This window comes from Hyperoodon ampullatus (genome assembly GCF_949752795.1).
Source record: "Hyperoodon ampullatus genome assembly, chromosome: 9".
Lineage (NCBI taxonomy): Eukaryota > Metazoa > Chordata > Mammalia > Artiodactyla > Ziphiidae > Hyperoodon > Hyperoodon ampullatus.
Genome location: NC_136922.1, coordinates 16,432,554 through 16,451,687, shown reverse-complemented (window position 1 = coordinate 16,451,687; position 19,134 = coordinate 16,432,554). Strand labels below are relative to the sequence as shown.

The 19,134-nt window shown below is 40.9% G+C and overlaps 1 protein-coding gene across 1 annotated transcript in view; it reads left to right on the top strand.

The window, feature by feature from the left end:
* The window catches only part of PNPLA8 (patatin like domain 8, phospholipase A2), a 137,858-nt gene that overhangs the window by 72,969 nt on the left and 45,755 nt on the right, over positions 1 to 19,134 (top strand). Inside the window, exons 2-3 of the mRNA XM_079711720.1 lie at positions 10,974 to 12,125; positions 12,329 to 12,478. Of these exons, the coding sequence (XP_079567846.1) occupies positions 11,064 to 12,125; positions 12,329 to 12,478 (1,212 nt within the window). The 5' untranslated portion in view covers positions 10,974 to 11,063. The remainder of the gene's footprint in view (positions 1 to 10,973; positions 12,126 to 12,328; positions 12,479 to 19,134) is intronic.

Genomic DNA, 19,134 nt, shown 5'->3' with positions numbered 1-19,134 from the left:
GAAGCCCGCTTGCAGGTTTTTGTGTGCACATAGGTTTCCAGTTCCTTTGGGTAAATACCAAGAAGCATGATCACTGGATTGTATAGTAAGAGTGCATTTAGTTTTTTAGGCTTCTCTCATTTTGAAGGAGGCATGAGCAAAGGCACTGAAGCATGAAAAGGCACAGTGTATTTGGGAAACCATAGGTATGGCTGGAGTGGTGACATTAAGGCTAGAAGCTTGGCAGGCTCAGAGCCTATCACACCATGCATTTTATTCCATGGAGATGAAGCGCCAGAATAAACTTTGTTTGTTTGTTTGTTTTGCGGTACGCGGGCCTCTTACTGTTGTGGCCTCTCCCGTTGCGGAGCACAGGCTCCGGATGCGCAGGCTCAGCGGCCACGGCTCACGGGCCTAGCCGCTCCGCGGAATGTGGGATCCTCCCGGACCGGGGCACGAACCCGTGTCCCCTGCATTGGCAGGCAGACTCTCAACCACTGCGCCACCAGGGAAACCCCAGAATAAACTTTTTAATCAGGGACATCATGTGATTGGATTTGTACTTTAGAAAGATTGCCTTGGCTGCACGGAAGATAATAACTCTGGGTCAGAGGTCAGTTACAGGCTGGAAAACCAGTTTAGACAAGATTTAAACTAAAGCAGTGGAAACGACGATGTAGAGCAAAGGAAAGATGCGGGAGATTCTGCACTAAGATCGTCAGACTTCAAGGCGGTTAAAGGTCGGGGTTTAAAGGTATATGGGTGGACACGGGGGGGAAGGGAAGAGCAAAGGAGAAGGAGGACTTGAGAGTTTTTAAAATATTTCTGGCAAGGGAGGAAAATCTGGATATTTGATAAAGTCTGACTAACTTAGGGAATCAAGGAAAACAAGGGCAGGGGATGGATGGCTGGAGGGTGACAAAGACTTTCTCATTGGTAGAAGTTTAATTTGGTTTCTCTGAGCCCTCTTTTGTCAAGGCTTCCTGCCCGGGCCCTGTCTTCGGTCTGCCAAGTCCAGTTTTAGCAAGAATCCTGCTGAGTCAGTTTAGAGAGAATCTCCCACCCTTGATATCTGATCACCGTCAGTGTCTAATCACAGTAATCAGTTTTTAGCAGGAATCCTGTGAAAATGGTTTAGCAAGAATCACCCCTGCCCTTGGTGTCCCCTCTTAGTAATTTTCCATACACTGGCCCCTCTCACTCTGCTCCTGGGCCACACATCTCCAGCTGCCTTTGTTGTATTTACAGTTGAGCCCAATCTCTCTCCCCCATTGCAAAAGTCTTGAGTAAAGTCTTCCTTATCGTTTTAACAAGTATAATTTTTTCTTTAACAATGGGGAAAATCATCTCTGTGGGACTAGTTACTTCCATATGCCTCTAAAGTTTAGTTTGTGCATACAGCTTCTAACTAGCGTATGGCTAAATAACATGCCTAGATCTTGCACTGCAGGGGTTTATCAGGCATTATGATGTTCACAGTCCAGCCATTTATGCCCCAAGAACCTAGCAAGCTGGCTTCCTCCCCTTAATTAAAAAAACGGGGGAAAAAAAAGTGTCAGTCTAACACCCACTGTGTGGCAGCTCATACAGTTCCTTCCTTAAACACTTCACAATCATCTTACAGGGGGCTAAAGCAGCAACACTCCTTTGAGACACGACAAGCCTAGAGGAAAGAGAGACTAACAGTCTTGGGAACACTTTGAGGTTGAGGTCTAGTAAAGACTACTTTTCTGTTTCTAACCTCAACTTATTTAAAGGAAGCTATTGTAACCATCCATATTTGCTGTTGTAGCATGCAAGCTTCTTGATAAATAAAGGAATGGGCATGGCTATGCTCTAAAAAAATCTTTTTTTTAAGGACACCGAAATTTGAATTTCATGTCATTGTCATGTGTCGCAAAACAGACTTTTTTTTTAACCATTGAAAATGTGAAAACCATTCTTGGCTTACAGGCGTACAAAACCAGGCGGTGGGCTGCATTTGCCTTATGAGCTGTAGGTCGTTTGCAGACTTGGTAGGAATAAAATGTCAGGATTCAAAAACTATGTGTTAAGTGTGGGACCTGGCGGGGGGCAGTGCGGTAGAGGGACTTCACAGGCTAACTTCTAATACTATAACGTATGTGAAAGCAGTTTCCAGTGATTTTTAGTCCAAGTGGCCAAGCCCAGGAATGGTGACAGCAGGGTGGTAGGGACCGCGGTCCAGGCCGCTCACCACCCTCCAAGCGGCTGGTGACGCAGTCCCCTCTTCGAGGACCGGGCAGAGCGTGGACAGCATCTTCAGGGACGCAGAGATGGAGGTTTAGCTCAGCCGATCGCCGGACGGAGCCCCGCAAACACAGAGCAAAATACACTCCCTCGGCCGGCCGCCAGGCGGCGCCTCTCCGGGTGTCCGCAGGCGCGTGCACGCACGCACGTTTCCGGCCCGCGTTCAGCCGGGCTCTACTGCGCATGTCTGGGGAGGGGGCGGAGCGGCGACTGATGGGTGGGCCGAGGTTCCAGCGAGGCTGAGGAGCTCCTCACCGGTGGGCGTGTACACTGGGGCCGCCTTGCGTCACTTCCGCCGGGAGGGACGGAGTTGGGGGAGGCTGGCTTCACGGCTGTCGCACCGCTGTTTGTGCAGGAAGCTCAGCTGATGGCAGCCGGCCGGCCGAGGGGACGCCCGTGCCGGGAAGAGGCGCGTCGCCCCTGCCGCCTAAGTAGTTGCGGCCTGCATCCCGGTAAGTTGCCCGCGGGGGGCGGGCGGGACGGTAGGCTTACGGGAGAGGGCAGCCGGGTCGCCCGGGCACTCCTCTGGGATTCCAGGTCTTATCTCTCCCCGGAGGGCGCTTCCAGGGCGAGAGAGCGGGGAGACGCCCGGCCCCGAGGAGGTCCCCGGATCCAGGCTCCGGAGGCGGCCGGGCACCGGAAGGAGCCCTCGGGTCCCGGGCCTGATGGGTGCGCGACGCTCTCCGCCTCCTCGGACCCAGTGGGCTTTGCTGGTCCAGACGCGCAGACTGTTTTGGTTTCTCTGGTCCCGCCCCGCGTTGTCTGTCCCACCCCCCAAGCCTCCCAGCCTAGGTTCCGCGAGTCTGCCTGGCTTCCCCTGGGCAGTAGGTTCTCCAGCTGTTCACGGGAACCTGTTAAGGCGATGTACCTATTCTACATCATTCTCCACCGTCGGCGCAGCTGGTTTGTCGGCTGCTCCTTGTTTTTAATTATCAGTTTCTTTGTAACCCTACCCACGTTGAATTCTTTCCTCGGCTGCTGTTGCTTCAGGCGGATTCAGGGTGCGTGCTTTTTGAAAGGTGAAGTTGTGTGGGTCATTGTGTTGCAGTGCTTCACCTCGCTGTCGTGTCTGCCATCATGCAGGGAGGAACCTGGTTTCTACGCCCAGTACAATGATAACTTTCAATGAAAGTGTTGACACCTAGGAAAAATTTGGACGTGGCATGAGGAACTATCACATAATCCTATTTAAAGTGAAGTTTTTAGTTCCAGTGACATCCCAGATGGACTGCATCCCAATCTACAGTCCCAATTCTTGAGCTTTCAAAAATGACAAAAGTAGGTTTTAGTGTATGGAGAAAATGCTGTTAAGACAGTGAAATACTAAGAATTTTGAAATCCGGGAGTTTAAAAAAAAGTATATTACACTGTGAACCGTTAATGCCGCTTATGAGGCAGGTGTTTCAAACTCATTGCAGTTATTTTGTTAAATGGCTTGTGCAAATTAGTTGTACTTTGAATATAAAAACATGCTCTTATTTCAGGATTTTTATTAAACTTTTTCTCAGGGTTGCTCATTTTTCTGCTTCTGTATCAGATCTAAATTAAAACCTTGAAAGCATTGTCCTTTTAACAAGTGATGTTGGCTGAAAAGATCACTTTCACTAGCTTGTATATTTACTTGCTTCAATGTACCTTGAGTTGTCTTTTTGCTTAGTAATAATGACAGAGGATTGAGGCCGAAGGGTACATACTGTCTTGCTTGTGAAACATAAATTTGTGTAAAGGTCATAGAACTCTTAGCCCAACATCTTCCTATCATGTCTTAGTTCTAACCTTTCTTTCCCATGTCTTATATTTTACTTTATTCATTATCCTTGCTTTTTAGAAGCGCCATTGCCCTGAGTTTTTCGGGATATCTTTTGTCCTGTGCTTTTTTTGTTTGCTTGGAAGACTACCTCTTCCTAACTTTGAATGGCAGTCAAGGCTCTACCCTTGTTCTCTCTACACCAGAGTGTTAAAATTTGAAACCCAAGGAATATTTTAGTAGTTCCATGAATATCCTGAAGTGTCTTGGAAAAAGTGTATATATGCAAATAAGCATTTTTCAAAGAGGAGCTTTTATCAAGTTCTGGGATCCCCACATTCTCAAGAAGTGTTACTGTACATCCTTCTTCGGTAAATTCAGTCTTATGGTGTTAGCTGTCACTGTGGTAATAACTCCAAACATGATTCCACAGCCTGTGTTCCTATAGTACATCTCCATTTGAATATCCCACTGTTAACTGCATCCTGTAAATCCAAGAGATTTTTATTAAATTGGCCCCCTTCCCAGTTATCTCGTATTCACAAATGGCACTCTTCCTGTTTCTCTGTTTAAAAACACTTAAGTTGTCATGACATCTCCCTCTCCCTTACCCCATTGTTTTTTTGTTTGTTTTTGCGGTACGCGGGCCTCTCACCGTTGTGGCCTCTCCCGTTGCGGAGCACAGGGTCCGGACGAGTAGGCTCAGCGGCCATGGCTCACGGGCCCAGCCGCTCCGCAGCACAGTGGGATCTTCCCGGACCGGGGCACGAACCCGTGTCCCCTGCATCGGCAGGCGGACGCCCAACCACTGCGCCACCAGGGAAGCCCCCTTACCCCATTCTTTCCTGTCACTAAGTCCTGTGTTTTGTTGTTTACCCCACTTTCAAAGTGTGGCTCAAAGTAACCCTCGTTTCCATTATAGTACCTTTACCTTAATTCAAACCCCTGTCACTTCGTGTCTGCATTATTGCAATAACGCGGTGAAGTCCTCCATGCATTCATTCTTTCCACCGTCAGCGGAGCCTCCACCTCGAAGTTCCCTTATTTCTTCTAGTTAAAACGTCATTCCGGGGCTTCCCTTGGTGGCGCAGTGGTTGGGAGTCCGCCTGCCGATGCAGGGGACACGGGTTCGTGCCCCGGTCCGGGAAGATCCCACATGCCGCGGAGCGGCTGGGCCCGTGAACCATGGCGCTGAGCCTGCGCGTCCGGAGCCTGTGCTCCGCAACGGGAGAGGCCACAGCGGTGAGAGGCCCGCGTACCACAAAAAAAAAAAAAAAAAAGTCATTCCGTTCTCTTGTGGGGGGTGTACGCCTCACTCTTCCATGTACACCTCCATTGTATTTGTACCACCCTATAAATAGGGAGTCTGGTCCTCCCTGCTCTTTTCTCAGTTGACGATGGCACTTCCCAGTCTACCTTCTTTATCCGTTTGCAATCGAACTTTTGTCCCAGCTGAATTTGCTCTCCAAACCCTTGTCTGCATTTACTAGTGTTGTGGTTTGGGAGCAGTTAAATGCAGCTTGTCGCTTTTGTTGACAGCTCTCTCTGTTGAGTAATTTTTACCTGACAACTGTAGTTTCTAGACAGGTGTATTAAAATAGTATGACCATGAGATCGTCTCGTTTTCCTTTAATTGTTCCCTTTTTCAAATTTGCTTTATGTGCTGTATTTCAATGCCAAGTCGATACGTGTGTTCATAATTGGTCATGAGGATTATCTCTTAATGGAAAGAAACAGTGCAGATCCCTTACCTCTAAGCTATGTAGGTCTGTCCCCTGCTTGACTCTTAGGCCCATGTCTACCATCTTTCCCACTTCTTACTTTCCTTTAACTACCTTATTCTTGCTATTCCTGAACAGACAAAGCTTATTCCTGTCTCCAAAGCCTTGGTTGCTTGTTCCTCTTCCTTGAATGCTTTTTACCCGGAAACTTTTAATAATTTGCTTCCTCGCTTCATTCAGGTCTCCAGTAAGATGTCAACTCAATTCTTCTCCTGACCACATCAACTAAAATAGCACTTTCTGTGCCCTTTCTCCCCAGCCCCCGGCTTTATTTTTCTTCATGGCACTTCTCGACCTGTTGCTATACATTTTATTAGTTATTTGCTTATTAATAAGTTGTCTTTTTCTCCAAGACCTAGGAGACGACCTGAGGTTTAATAAGTAAGTGGATTATTCCTTTTACTATGAAATAGTATCCCTTTTTAATCTTATTTCATGCTTTTGCCTTAAATTTGCCTTAAAGGGCTTTTTGCTTTCTTTTGGTACTATAGGCCTGGTATATATTTTCCCCTATTCCTTTATTTTTAACCTTTCTTTATCATTGTATTACAGGAGTGTCTAGTAACTCGTATGTAGCTGGAATTTTCATTTCTAAAATTTTGCTCTTCCTGTACACTCTTTGTACAGTTCTCTTTTTTTGTTTCCTTATTTTTGTTCCCTCTATCATTGAATGTTTTAAACCTACTGAATTTTTTTTTTCTATGATTTCTAATCTTGGTTACACGTTTTCCTGTTAGGTACACTTGCTGGTACTCCCTTGAAGTGATTCATTTTTGACTGTGAGTTAATCTTCAGTGGTGGTTGCTGAGTGTGGGAGTCTCTTGCCGTGAGCTTTGGAAGTGTCCTTCCATGGTAGTTTCAGTGGACTCAGCAGAGGCCCCATGGAGTTCACTAGCTCGGACTAGTTTTCATTTGCTTAGGGTTTCTGCACCATAAAGGTAATGTGACTGCAGATCCAGGCATGTGATTCCTCTTCAACTGTGGATTTCCCACTGTTGGTTTTGTTTTGTTTTGCTTTTTTAACTTTATTGTGGTAAAAAATATATCATAAAATTTACCACCTTAACCATTTTTAAGTGTATAGTTCAGTGGCATTCAGTGCATTCATGTTGTAAAAACAAATCTCCAGTACTTTTTCAGTTTGCAGAACCGAAACCCTACCTTTAAACAACAGCTCCCCTCTGACCCATTCCTCCAGCGCCCTGTAACCATCATTCTACTCTCTGTCTCTGAATTTGACTGCTCTATGTACCTCATGTAAGTGGAATCACACAGTACTTGTCCTTTTGTGACTGACTTATTTCACTTAAGCTCATGTCCTCAAGGTTCATGCATGTTGTAGCATGTGACGGGATGTCCTTCCTTTTTAAGGCTGCATGATATTCCATTGTGTGCATATACCACATTTTGTTTATTTAACTGTCCGTGGACATTTGGGTTGTTCCCACCTCTGCTATTATGAATAGTGTTGCTACGAACATAGGTGTACAAATATCTTTTTGAGGCCCTGCTTTCAATTCCTTTGAATATATATCTAGAAATAGGATTGCTGGATCATATGGTAGTTCTAGTTTTAATATTTTGAGGAACTGCTATACTGTTTTCCATAGCAGCCACACCGTTTTACAGTCCCAGTAACAGTGCTCAGGAGTTCCAACTTCTCCACATCTTTGCCATCACTTGGTATTTTCTGGTGTTTTGTTTTGTTTTGGGGGCTTAAACAACAATTTATTTCTGAGATGTTTTCTGTTTTGTTTTTTTGTTTTGCTTTGTGTTGTTTTTTATACTAGCCATCCTGATGAGTGTGAGGTGATACCTCATTTGGTTTTGATTTGTATTTCTCTGATGATCAGTGATGTTATTCATCTTTACATATGCTTGTTCACTGTTTGTATGTCATCTTTGGGGAAATGTCTGTTCAAATCTTTTACCCATCTTTTAATTGAGTTATTTGATTTTTTGTTGTTGAGTTGTAGGAGTCCATTATTGGTTTTGAGTATGGCTTTTTATCCACGAGTACTTTCGTTGTATTTTATCATGTTATTTCTGTCTTGGGGATTGTGAGGCTTATTAATTCGGCTTATTACATTGACCGCAAGTCCTGAGGGGTTCAGAAGAGCCAGGAAAGCAGATAGGTTTCCTTCTTTTCTCTCCTTCCCTCTATAAAATTGGGTGTTTTAAGATAATATGCTTACATGCTGTTTAGACAGATTTTAGTTCGGACTGTCACCTTCTGAAGAGTCACGATGGGTCCTTGGTTTCTGTCTTGTTCCGTTACTCCATCTGTCAGCGATCTGCTGGAAGCAGATCTAATGTCATTCCTTTGCTTATCATACTTCATTGACAGTTCGATCTCTAATCTCCTTGGCAAGATTATCAGACCCTTCGTAACCTGGTCCACCCTGTCTTTGCAGTCTCCCCTTATACCCCTCGCTCATCATTCTCTCCAGGTCCTGGAATGAAAACAACTGCTTGCAATTTTTGCTTATATTGTGTATATTTTCTTAAATGCTTTTTTTGTGTTTCCTTTTGTTTGTTTTTCCCATTATCTAGAATTCTCTCCTTCCCCTCTTATCTTTTACAATGTAATGAATTCCTTTTTTGCTCAGTTTTCAGCTTCTTTTTTCAGACTTACCTGGGTATCTACTCTCACCTTGTGTCTTCCATTCACATAGCACCATCTGTTAAAGTGCATTAAGTGTTTGCTTTTTTTTTTAACTACAAAAGTGATACCTGCTCTTTGTAAGTAATTGAGTCTGTCCAAAAGTAAAAGTAAAAGCCCTTCTCATTCTCTTTCGATTCCACCTCTCAGTTCACAGGAATTAACAAACAGGTACTTACGCTTTCAGAATCTGTGTGTGTGTGTGTGTGTGTGTGTGTAGCCACAGATTTAAACTGCATATATAGGTTTTTGTTTTCTTTTATTACATAATATCTTCGTGTTTACGTCTTTGTATCCTCATGTGTGTATCGTATATATGATATTGCAGCTTGCCTTTCTCACTGTACTGTGTATGAAGGATATATAGGCAGATCATCTATTCTCCTTAACTGCTGTGTAACATTACATTGTAACTCAGTTTATTGTATGTGTACCATAATTTATTTAACCATCCCTTGCTAGAAGAAACTTAGAGTCTTTCAGTATTTTGTTATTTCAAGCAGTGTGGCAGGGAATGTGTGTACATACCTTTACTCCTATGCAGTTATTTCTGTAGGATAGGTTCTTAATAGTGGAATTGCTAATCAAAGAATATGTGCCTTTAAAATTTTGATAGATAGCATTTAAAATTTCATTAGCTACTGTCAGATATTTCATTAGACACTGTCAGGTAGCCCTCTGTGTCCCATCTCCCCAGGTATTATCAGTACTGGATATTATCAATCATTTACATTTTACCAATTGAAAGAATAAAATATCTGTTTTAAACAGCATTTATGTTGTGGTTATGAACCCCTTGTCTGTTAGAAGTGGCACACAGCTTATTCTAGTCTGACTTCTTTGATTAAATAAGCGCTTTGTACTAGACAGCGAAATCTTCCTTACAAGGCTATCTCGAGCTCTAGACTGAAAGTTTCTTGGTATCCTGTTTGTGGTCTTAGCATCTAGCACTATGTCTGGTGTAGAGTTGTCGTCGAACGCATGCCCAACATACAGGGAGGCCAGACAAACTGAAATGTCCACGTTTGGAGTGGGAGAAAGGTTTATCGCAAGGGTCATGCAAGGAGAACGGGTGGCTCCTGCTCAAAAGACCTGAACTCTGATGGGTTTCGGGGAAGAGTTTTTATAGGCAAAATTTGTGGGGAGGTGTGCAGGGTGTGTGTCCCTCCTCTGATTGGTTGAGATAACAGGGTGGTGTTCCAGGAATCTCAACCATCAGTCTTCTGGTTCCAACCAGTCTGGGGTCCTAGTGCTTGTGCTCAGCCTGAAGTTAGCACCCTCCACCTGGGTGGGGGCCTGAGCTCCTGTAGAAGAACTCAGAGATGTACCAGGTTGTTCTGTACATCCCCCCAGGAGGAACCAGGACCCTGCCCCATCTCTGCACTGTTGTTTCTTTCTGCATCACCTCATTCCCTTAATTAGTAACTGTTTGAATCTGCCCTTTGGAACTCAGGGAAGGTCTAGGAGGCTGAAAGCCTTTTTCCTACAAACAAGAAACTGGGGACACAAAGGCTTTTGTGCCTGGGAGGGTCCTGCTCAGTTTCAGCCCCCTTGTCTTTGCTACGCCTCAGTCTTGAGTGGAATAGCTGTTGGAAAGGAAAATAACATTTTGGATAGAGAGGTTAATCATAAACTCAGCAGAGGACCTCGGTTTTAGGGGGACTCCGTTTCAGATTAAATAGTCTACAAACGGTTCGCAATGAGTAGGAGTGTAAGACTTGACTCTTGTCTTCAGAGAACTTACAGTCTAGTGTCACATAAACTGTCAACACTTTAAATAGCATAGGAAGGAAGAAAAGCAGCATAATATCTAAATTGTGTCAACGAAAAATTAATCAGTAGATCTAAGAAAGAATTGGAAAATGTTATTTGAGCCAAATTTGAGGATTATGACCTGGGAAGAGCATCTCAGAAAGCTCTGAGAACTGTTCTGCCAGTTAGAAGTCAAGACACAGTTTAAGTGTTCAGAGACAGAAGGCTGTACGTTAAATGATGTATATTGACAGTTTACGTGATCCAGGTTTAAGTGCCATCGTGGCGGATCACGTGACCCTTCACAAGATCAAGAAGGAATGCTCTGTCTTCGTGATGCTGGGAGAATGTTGCTGTTTATGATTGAGCAGGTAGTCCTGCTGATGGGGAGGTCTGGTCACGTCATGATGCAGAGGCACCCTGCGCAGGGTGGGGAGAGGGGAGCGGCAGAGAAGAACTTTCCTGTTAAAAGTTTCCTTGTTTTGCCATAAATATGAATTTTATTTCACAATTGCGTGTTCAGTTTTGTGCTGTAGGACACCTTATCTTTTGGGTAGCTTCTCTAAGTTAGTTTTCATATTAGTTTTCATGAAACATCCTACTGCTCACTGTTTTTTCATTGACTTCCGTAATAAACGTTGACTGATTTTCTGTTTGCCTAAAAGTGAACTCCGTTTTGCCATAATGAAAGTATATTATCCTATCTTCTTTTGAGACAGGTTGCTGAGTTTAGTTCAAGTGGTAATTTACCTTGAATCCTGATTTTTTTTTTCTTGCATTTCAGGTAAGACCGTGAATTGTGGCATTTCTTAAATGAAGCACTCAGGAATGAAGTGAAAGTCATAACGTACAGAAAATAAATGATTTTTACGTTATGTCTGTTAATTTGACTATAGGTCTATATTATATTTACCTCCTTAGTAATGCAAGAAGTCTTTGTGGGAAGCGGCGGAGCAAGCAGCTGCCTTTCTTGCGCTCGCCTGAACATTACTGGAGGATAAGCCACAGCAGTCTACAGAGAGGTTTTCATACAAGCAAAATAAGATGTAAATGGACCAAAAGTGAAGCTCATTCTTGCAGTAGGCACTGTGACTCTCCAAGCAACCATGGTTTACATTTTGGAATTTTGAGACTTAGCACTTCTGCTCCCAAGGGACTTACAAAAGCGAGCCTTCGTATGTCCTGTATTAAAAATACTTTGAACTCTGTTTCGAAGGCTGTTTTTGGCAAGCAGAATGAAATGATCTCTCGTTTAGCTCAACTTAAGCTAAGCTCTCGAATATTAAGAAAAGTGTCAGATAGTGGCTGGTTAAAACAGAAAAACATTAAACAAACCATCAAATTTCTGAAAAAATACAGCAACAAATCAGCAGAAGAGGGTTCTTTTGCAGCAAAGGAAAGTCACGTTATGGAGAAAGAAGATACAGGTAAGCAAAGCCTTTTTCATTACACGAATAATCTAACCACGAAATTCGGAGAGTCATTCTACTTTTTATCAAGTCATATTAATTCATACTTCAAGCGTGAGGAAAAAATGTCTGAACAAAAGGAAGATAAACATTTCCAGGACAAATCAGAACTTGAGCTTAAAAAGACTGAAGACGAGAAACCCAGTTCTCCAGATCCTGGCGTCCTGACTGATAAGAAGCTGGGCTCAGAAGCTTCTTTATATTCTGAGGACAATGCTGCAAGTCCCAGTGGGACGCCCGAGGTTCTTCCCATTTCTACTAAACAAAGTATTGCTAACTTTCTTTCTCGTCCCACTGAAGGTGTACAAGCTTTAGTAGGTGGTTATATTGGTGGACTTGTCCCCAAACTAAAGTATGATTCAAAGAGTCAGTTAGAAGAGCAGGAAGAGGCGATGAAAGCTGAGCAGGCCATCAGCAAAGACAAAAATGCAGAGGAGAAAAGGCGGTTATCTCTTCAGCAAGAAAAGGCAAGTCGTTATATCTCAGTATATTAGTTGAATTGCCTATTAGCTGCCAAGGTTTTCTTAAATGCAGTGTGGTTTTAAGTTTTAAGTTTTGTCAAATTTCTAAGTTTCGTTTCCTAATGGGACCTAAGAAACTTTAATCATCTGTTGGTATCACTGGAGCAGTTGCATACTCAAATCATACATATTTTAACATGTCTTTGTAGATAATTGCCAGAGTGAGTATTGATAACAGAACCCGGGCATTAGTTCAAGCGTTAAGAAGAACAACCGACCCAAGGCTCTGCATTAACAGAGTTGAAGAACTGACGTTCCATCTTCTAGAATTTCCTGAAGGAAAAGGAGTGGCTGTCAAGGTAATTCTGATTACCTTTAATCTGGTTTTATCTTGGAACAAAAATACTAATAAACCTTCTAAAATGGAGAAGGCAACGTGTTTCATTTTTCTATTTAAATACTTTTGTGGTTTTACCATACATGTGATGTGTTATATATTTAGTAATTGCCCTATGATATGCATTATGCTAAATGTTCCCTTTTATTCTGTGATATGTTATATACCTATTAGCTGCCAAGGTTTTCTTAAATGCAGTGGAGGTATTTATGCTGTGTAACTACTCTTAAGACAGGAGTCGTAATTCGTAAGTAAAACCATTGCTCATTTTTATTTCATGATCTTTCTGTACTTGAAAGTCTAAAAATTTTCATGATCTTATCAGTAATTGAACTTGTGATCCTATTACTAAAACAGTTAGCTTTTCTCTGCCTCAGTGTTTTCAAATATAAAACAGTGGAGATAATTTAGACCCATTTAAATAGACCATTTTCAGAGAAATAATATAAAGTGTGAATGATGCGGTTGAGTCTCTTTACACCTGTACTAAGGTTATTTGTAATACATAATGAACAATTTGGAAATATCATATAATGAATAGACAATGTTAACGTTTCATTAGAGATCCGTTAGTGCTTATTTTTAACCTGCTACCCAGAAAATTATAAGTTAACTTGGTTGGTATTTATTCAGCGTTTTGATAACCATCTTGCTGAAAAGTTACGTTTTTAAATCATTTACCCTCTGTAGTTTTATATTGTATAATACATACATTATAATAGCTCAACTTTAGAATTTCATGTTCATAGAATTTGGGATTATCTTTCATATATATGTAATCTCTTACTTAAAAGATAAAATTTCCAAATATAGATGTGCTTTTAGGTCATTTAACATGTCGGTGATACACTGAAAGCAAAGCTCTGAGATGGAATTGCATACTTTAAAGAACTTTTATAAAACGTTTTATTGAAGTGTAATACACATGCAGTTTTAAATGTAAAGTTCAGTGAGTTTTCACATATATCCACGTAACCAGCACCCAGATGAAGAACAGAATTTGTCAGCACTTCAGAAGCCTCCCTTGGGCCGCCTTTCAGTCACAATCTCTGAAAAAATAATCACAAATCAGTTTTACCTGTTTTTGTACATTATGTAAACTCTTATGATTGGCTTCTTTCACCCAACATGCTGGTAGGAATCTTTTACATTGTTGTGAGTAGTTGTAGATAATTTATTCTTGTTGCTTTTGTGTTCCGTGGTGTGAATGTATCACAGCTTATTTATTCATTGTAGTGTTGTTGGATTTCTGGGTGGTTTTCAGTTTTAGTCTGTTATGACTAGTTTTGCTAATAGGAACTTTGAGAAGTCTTATTTTATATAACTGATCCCAAATCTAGGGACCCTTCAGTACCAAGGAGAAATGTGATATGTGTTTTCCTGTAGAATGGCTCACCTTCTGGATTTACCTGGCTTCCTCCTCGTTGGTATAGTTGATGTATTCCTCTTTCCTTTTTATTTCCTGCACATTGGAATTTAAATATAAAGACCTGATTGAGTTAAGCATTTTCTTGTTAGGGCACATTGTAGACGACGTGCACCTCATATTGCATTGTGTCAGAACACATATAATTGGTTGGACAACAGTTAGTAATGCTAAGGTTGACCACTGGATTAGGGAGATCTTTTCATTAGTCTGATCTTTTCATGGGACAGTTAGGCTAGAACCATTAGCCATCAACCATTAACCTAATTGTTTCTAGAACTAGTCATTTCATTAGGGTTGCAGAATGATAAATTTCTAATTCTCTCGTTCCTTCTGCGTTATAATTGACGTTCTCCTGTAAAACTAAAGCTACTTGGTTACTCTCAAAGATCAATGTTGCAGGAAAAGCAAAAGAAATGCTTAATTTCTTTCTACTTAGTCACCAGTTTTCAAAGTAAAGAGTTGCTTTTTTTAAAAAAAATAGATCTTTATTGGAATATAATTGCTTCACAATACTGTGTTAGTTTCTGTTGTACAACAAACGGAATCAGCCATATGCATACATATATCCCCATATCCCCTCCCTCTTGAGCCTCACTCCCACCCTCCCTATCCCACCCCTCTAGGTCATCGCAGAGCATTGAGCCGATCTTCCTGTGCTATGCGGCTGCTTCCCACTAGCTATCTGTTTTATATTTGGTAGTGCATATATGTCGATGCTACTCTCACTTCACCCCAGCTTCTCCCTCCCCTCCCTGTGTCCTCATGTCCATTCTCTATGTCTGTGTCTTTATTCTTGCCCTGCCACTAGGTTCATCAGTACGTTTTTTTTTTTTTAAGATTACATATATATGTGTTGGCATATGTGATTTTTCTCTTTCTGACTTACTTCACTCTGTATGACAAACTCTAGGTCCATCCATCTCTCTACAAATAACTCAATTTCGTTTCTTCTTATGGCTGAGTAACATTCCATTGTATGTATGTGCCACATCTTCTTTATCCATTCATCTGTCGATGGGCCCTTAGGTTGCTTCCATGTCCTGGCTATTGTAAATAGTGCTGTAATGAACACTGTGGTACATGACTCTTTGAATTATGGTTTTCTCTGGGTATGTACCCAGTAGTGGGATTGCTGGGTCATATGGTAGTTCTGTTTTTAGTTTTTTAAGGAACCTCCATACTGTTCTCCATAGTGGTTGTATCAATTTACATTCCCACCAACAGTGCAGGAGGGTTCCCTTTTCACCACACCCTCTCCAGCATTTATTGTTTTTAGATTTTTTGATAATGGCCATTCTGATTGGTGTGACGTAATACCTCATTGTAGTTTTGATTTGTATTTCTCTGATAATTAGTGATGTTGAGCATCTTTTCATGTGCCTCTTGGCCACCTGTATGTCTTCTTTGGTGAAATGTCTATTTAGGTCTTCCACCCATTTTTTAATTGAATTGTTTGGTTTGTTGATATTGAGCTCCATGAGCTGTTTGTATATTTTGGAGATTAATCCCTTGTCTATTGTTTCATTTGCAAAAATATTCTTCCATTCTGGGGGTTGTCTTTTTGTCTTGTTTATGGTTTCCTTTGCTGTGCAAAAGCTTTGAAGTTTAATTAGGTCTCATCTGTTTACTTTTGTTTTTATTTCCATTACTCTAGGAGGTGAGTCAAAAAAGGTCTTGCTGTGGTTTATGTCAAAGAGTGTTCTTCCTGTGTTTTCCTCTAAGGGTTTTATAGTATCTGGTCTTAGGTCTTTAATCCATTTGGAGTTTATTTTTGTGTATGGTGTTAGGGAGTGTTCTAATTCATTCTTTTACATGTAGCTGTCCAGTTTTCCCAGCACCACTTATTGAAGAGGCTGTCTTTTCTCTATCGTATGTTCTTGCCTCCTTTGTCGTAAATTAGGTGACCATAGGTGCATGGGTTTATCTCTGTGCTTTCTATTCTGTACCATTGATCTATATTTCTCTTTTTGTGCCAGTACCATACTGTCTTGATTACTGTAGCTTTGTAGTATAGTTTAAAGTCAGGGAGCCTGATTCTTCCACCTCTGTTTTTCTTTCTCAGGATTGCTTTGGTTAATCGGGGTCTTTTGTGTTTCCATATGAATTGTAAAATTTTTTGTTCTAATTATGTGAAGAATGCCATTGGAAGTTTTATAGGGATTGCATTGAATCTGTAGATTGCTTTGGGTAGTATAGTCATTTTCACAATATTGATTATTCCAATCCAAGAACATGGTATAATTCTCCATCTGTTTATGTCATCTTTAATTTCTTTCATCAGTGTTTTATACTTTTCTGAGTACAGGTCTTTTGTCTCCTTAGGTAGGTTTATTCCTAGGTATTTTGTTCTTTTGGTTGCAATGGTAAATGGGATTGTTTCCTTAATTTCTCTTTCTGATTTTTCATTGTTAGTGTATAGGAATGCCAGAGATTTCTGTGCATTAATTTTGTATCCTGCAACCTTACCAAATTCATTGGTTAGTTCTAGTAGTTTTCTGATGGCATCTTTAGGATTTTCTATAGTATAGTATCATGTCATCTGAAAACAGTGAAAGTTTTACTTCTTTTCCAGTTTGTATTCCTTTTATTTCTTTGTCTTCTCTGATTTCCATGGCTAGGACTTCCCAAACTATGTTGAATAAGAGTGGCGAGAGAGGACACTCTTGTCTCATTCCTGATCTTAGTGGAAATGGTTTCAGTTTTTCACCATTGAGTGTGATTTTGCTGTGGGTTTGCCATATATGGCCTTTATTATGTTGAGGTAGGTTCCCTCTGTGCCCATTTTCTGGGGAGTTTTTTATCATAAATGGATGTTGAATTTTGTCAAAAGCTTTTTCTGCCTCTATTGAGATGATCATATGGTTTTTATTCCTTAATTTGTTATATGGTGTATCACATTAATTGATTTGTATATATTGAAGAACCCTTGCATCCCTGGGATAAATCCACTTGATCATGATGTGTGGTCCTTTTAATATGTTGTTGGATTCTGTTTGATAGTATTTTGTTGAGGATTTTTGCATCTATGTTCATCAGTGATATTGGGCTATAATTTTCTTTTTTTGTGACATCTTTTTCTGGTTTTGGTATCAGGGTGATGGTGGCTTTGTAGAATGAATTTGGGAGTGTTCCTCCCTGTGCTATTTTTTGGAAGAGTTTGAGAAGTATGGGTGTTAGCTCTTCTCTAAATGTTTTATAGAATTCGCCTGTAAAGCCATCTAGTCCTGGACTTTTGTTTGTTGGAAGATTTCTTTTTTTAATTAATTAATCTATTTATTTATTTATTTTTGGCTGTGTTGGGTCTTCGTTGCTGTGCTCGGGCTTTCTCTGGTTGCAGCAAGCCGGGGCTACTCTTTCTTGCAGTGTGCAGGCTTCTCATTGCAGTGGCTTCTCTTGTTGTGGAGCACAGGCTCTAGGTGTGGACTTCAGTAGTTGTGGCTCATGGGCTCTAGGCAAGTGGGCTTCAGTATTTGTGGTGCACGGGCTTAGTTGCTCTACAGCATGTGGGATCTTTCCGGACCAGGGCTTGAACCTGTGTCCCCTGCATTGGCAGGCGGATTCTTAACGACTGCGCTACCAGGGAAGTCCCTGTTGGAAGATTTTTAATTACAGTTTCCGTTTCATTACTTGTGACAGGTCTGTTTATATTTTCTAATTCTTCCTGATTCAGTCTTAGAAAATTGTACCTTTCCAAAAATTTATCCATTTCTTCGTGGTTGTCCATTTTTTTGGCATATAGTTGTTTGTAGTAATCTCTTATAATCCTTTGTATTTCTGCGGTGTCAGTTGTGATTTCTCCTTCTTCATGTCTAATTCTATTCATTTGCATCCTCTCCCTTTTTTTCTTGATGAGTCTGGCTAAGGGTTTATCAATTTGTTTATCTTCTCAAAGAACCAGCTCTTCGTTTTATTGATCTTTGCTATTGTTTTCTTCATGTCTATTTCATTTATTTCTGCTCTGATCTTTATGATTTCTTTCCTTCCACTGACTTTGGGTTTTCTTTGTTCTTCTTTCTCTACTTGCTTTAGGTGTAGGGTTAGAGTGTTTATTTGAGATTTTTCTTGTTTCTGGAGGTGAGATTGCATTGCTATAACCTTCCCTCTTAACCTTCCCTTGCTGCGTCCCATAGGTTTTGGGTTGTTGTGTTTTCGTTATCATTTGTTTCTATGTATTTTTTTATGTCTTCTTTGATTTCTTCAGTGTTTAGTAGCGCAGTGTTTAGCTTCCATGTATTTGCGTTTTTTACAGTTTTTTTCCTGTAATTGATTTCCAATGTCATAGTGTTGTGGTCAGAAAAGATGCTTGATATGATTTCAGTTTTCTTAAATTTTCCAAGGCTTGATTTATGACCCAAGATGTAATCTATCCTGGAGAATGTTCTGTGTGCACTAGAGAAAAAAGTGTACTCTGCCACTTCTAGGTGGAATGTTCTATAAATATCAGTTAAATCTATCTGGTCTGTTGTGTCATTTAAAGCTCTGTTTCCTTATTTTCTGTTTGGATGATCTGTCCATTGGTGTTAGAGGGATGTTAAAGTCCCCTACTATTATTGTGTAACTGTCAATTTTCCCTTTCATGGTTGTTATCATTTGCCTTATGTATTGAGGTGCTCCCCTGTTGGGTGAATGAACATTTATAATTGTTATATCTTCTTGGATTGATCTTTTGATCATTATGTAGTGTCCTTCCTTATTTCTTGTAACAGTCTTTATTTTAAAGTCTGTTTTACCTGATGCGAGTATCGCTACTCCAGCTTTCTTTTGATTTACATTTGCATGGAATGTCTCTTTCCATCCCTTCACTTTCAGTCTGTATGTGTCCCTAGGTCTGAAGTGGGTCTCTTGTAGACAGTATATATATGGGTCTTGTTTTTTTATCCATTTAGCCACTCTGTGTCTTTTGGTTGGGGAATATAATCTATGTACATTCAAAGTTATTATCAATATATATGTTCCTATTACCATTTTCTTAATTGTTTTGGGTTTGTTTTTGTGGGTCTTTTTCTTCTCTTATGTATCCTGACTAGAGAAGTTTCTTTATCATTTGTCATAAAGCTGGTTTGGTGGAATTCTGAATTCTCTTAGCATTTGCTTGTCTGAAAAGCTTTTGATTTCCCTGTCAAATCTGAATGAGATCCTTGCTGGGTAGAATAATCTTGGTTATAGGTTTTTCTTCTTCCTCACTTTAA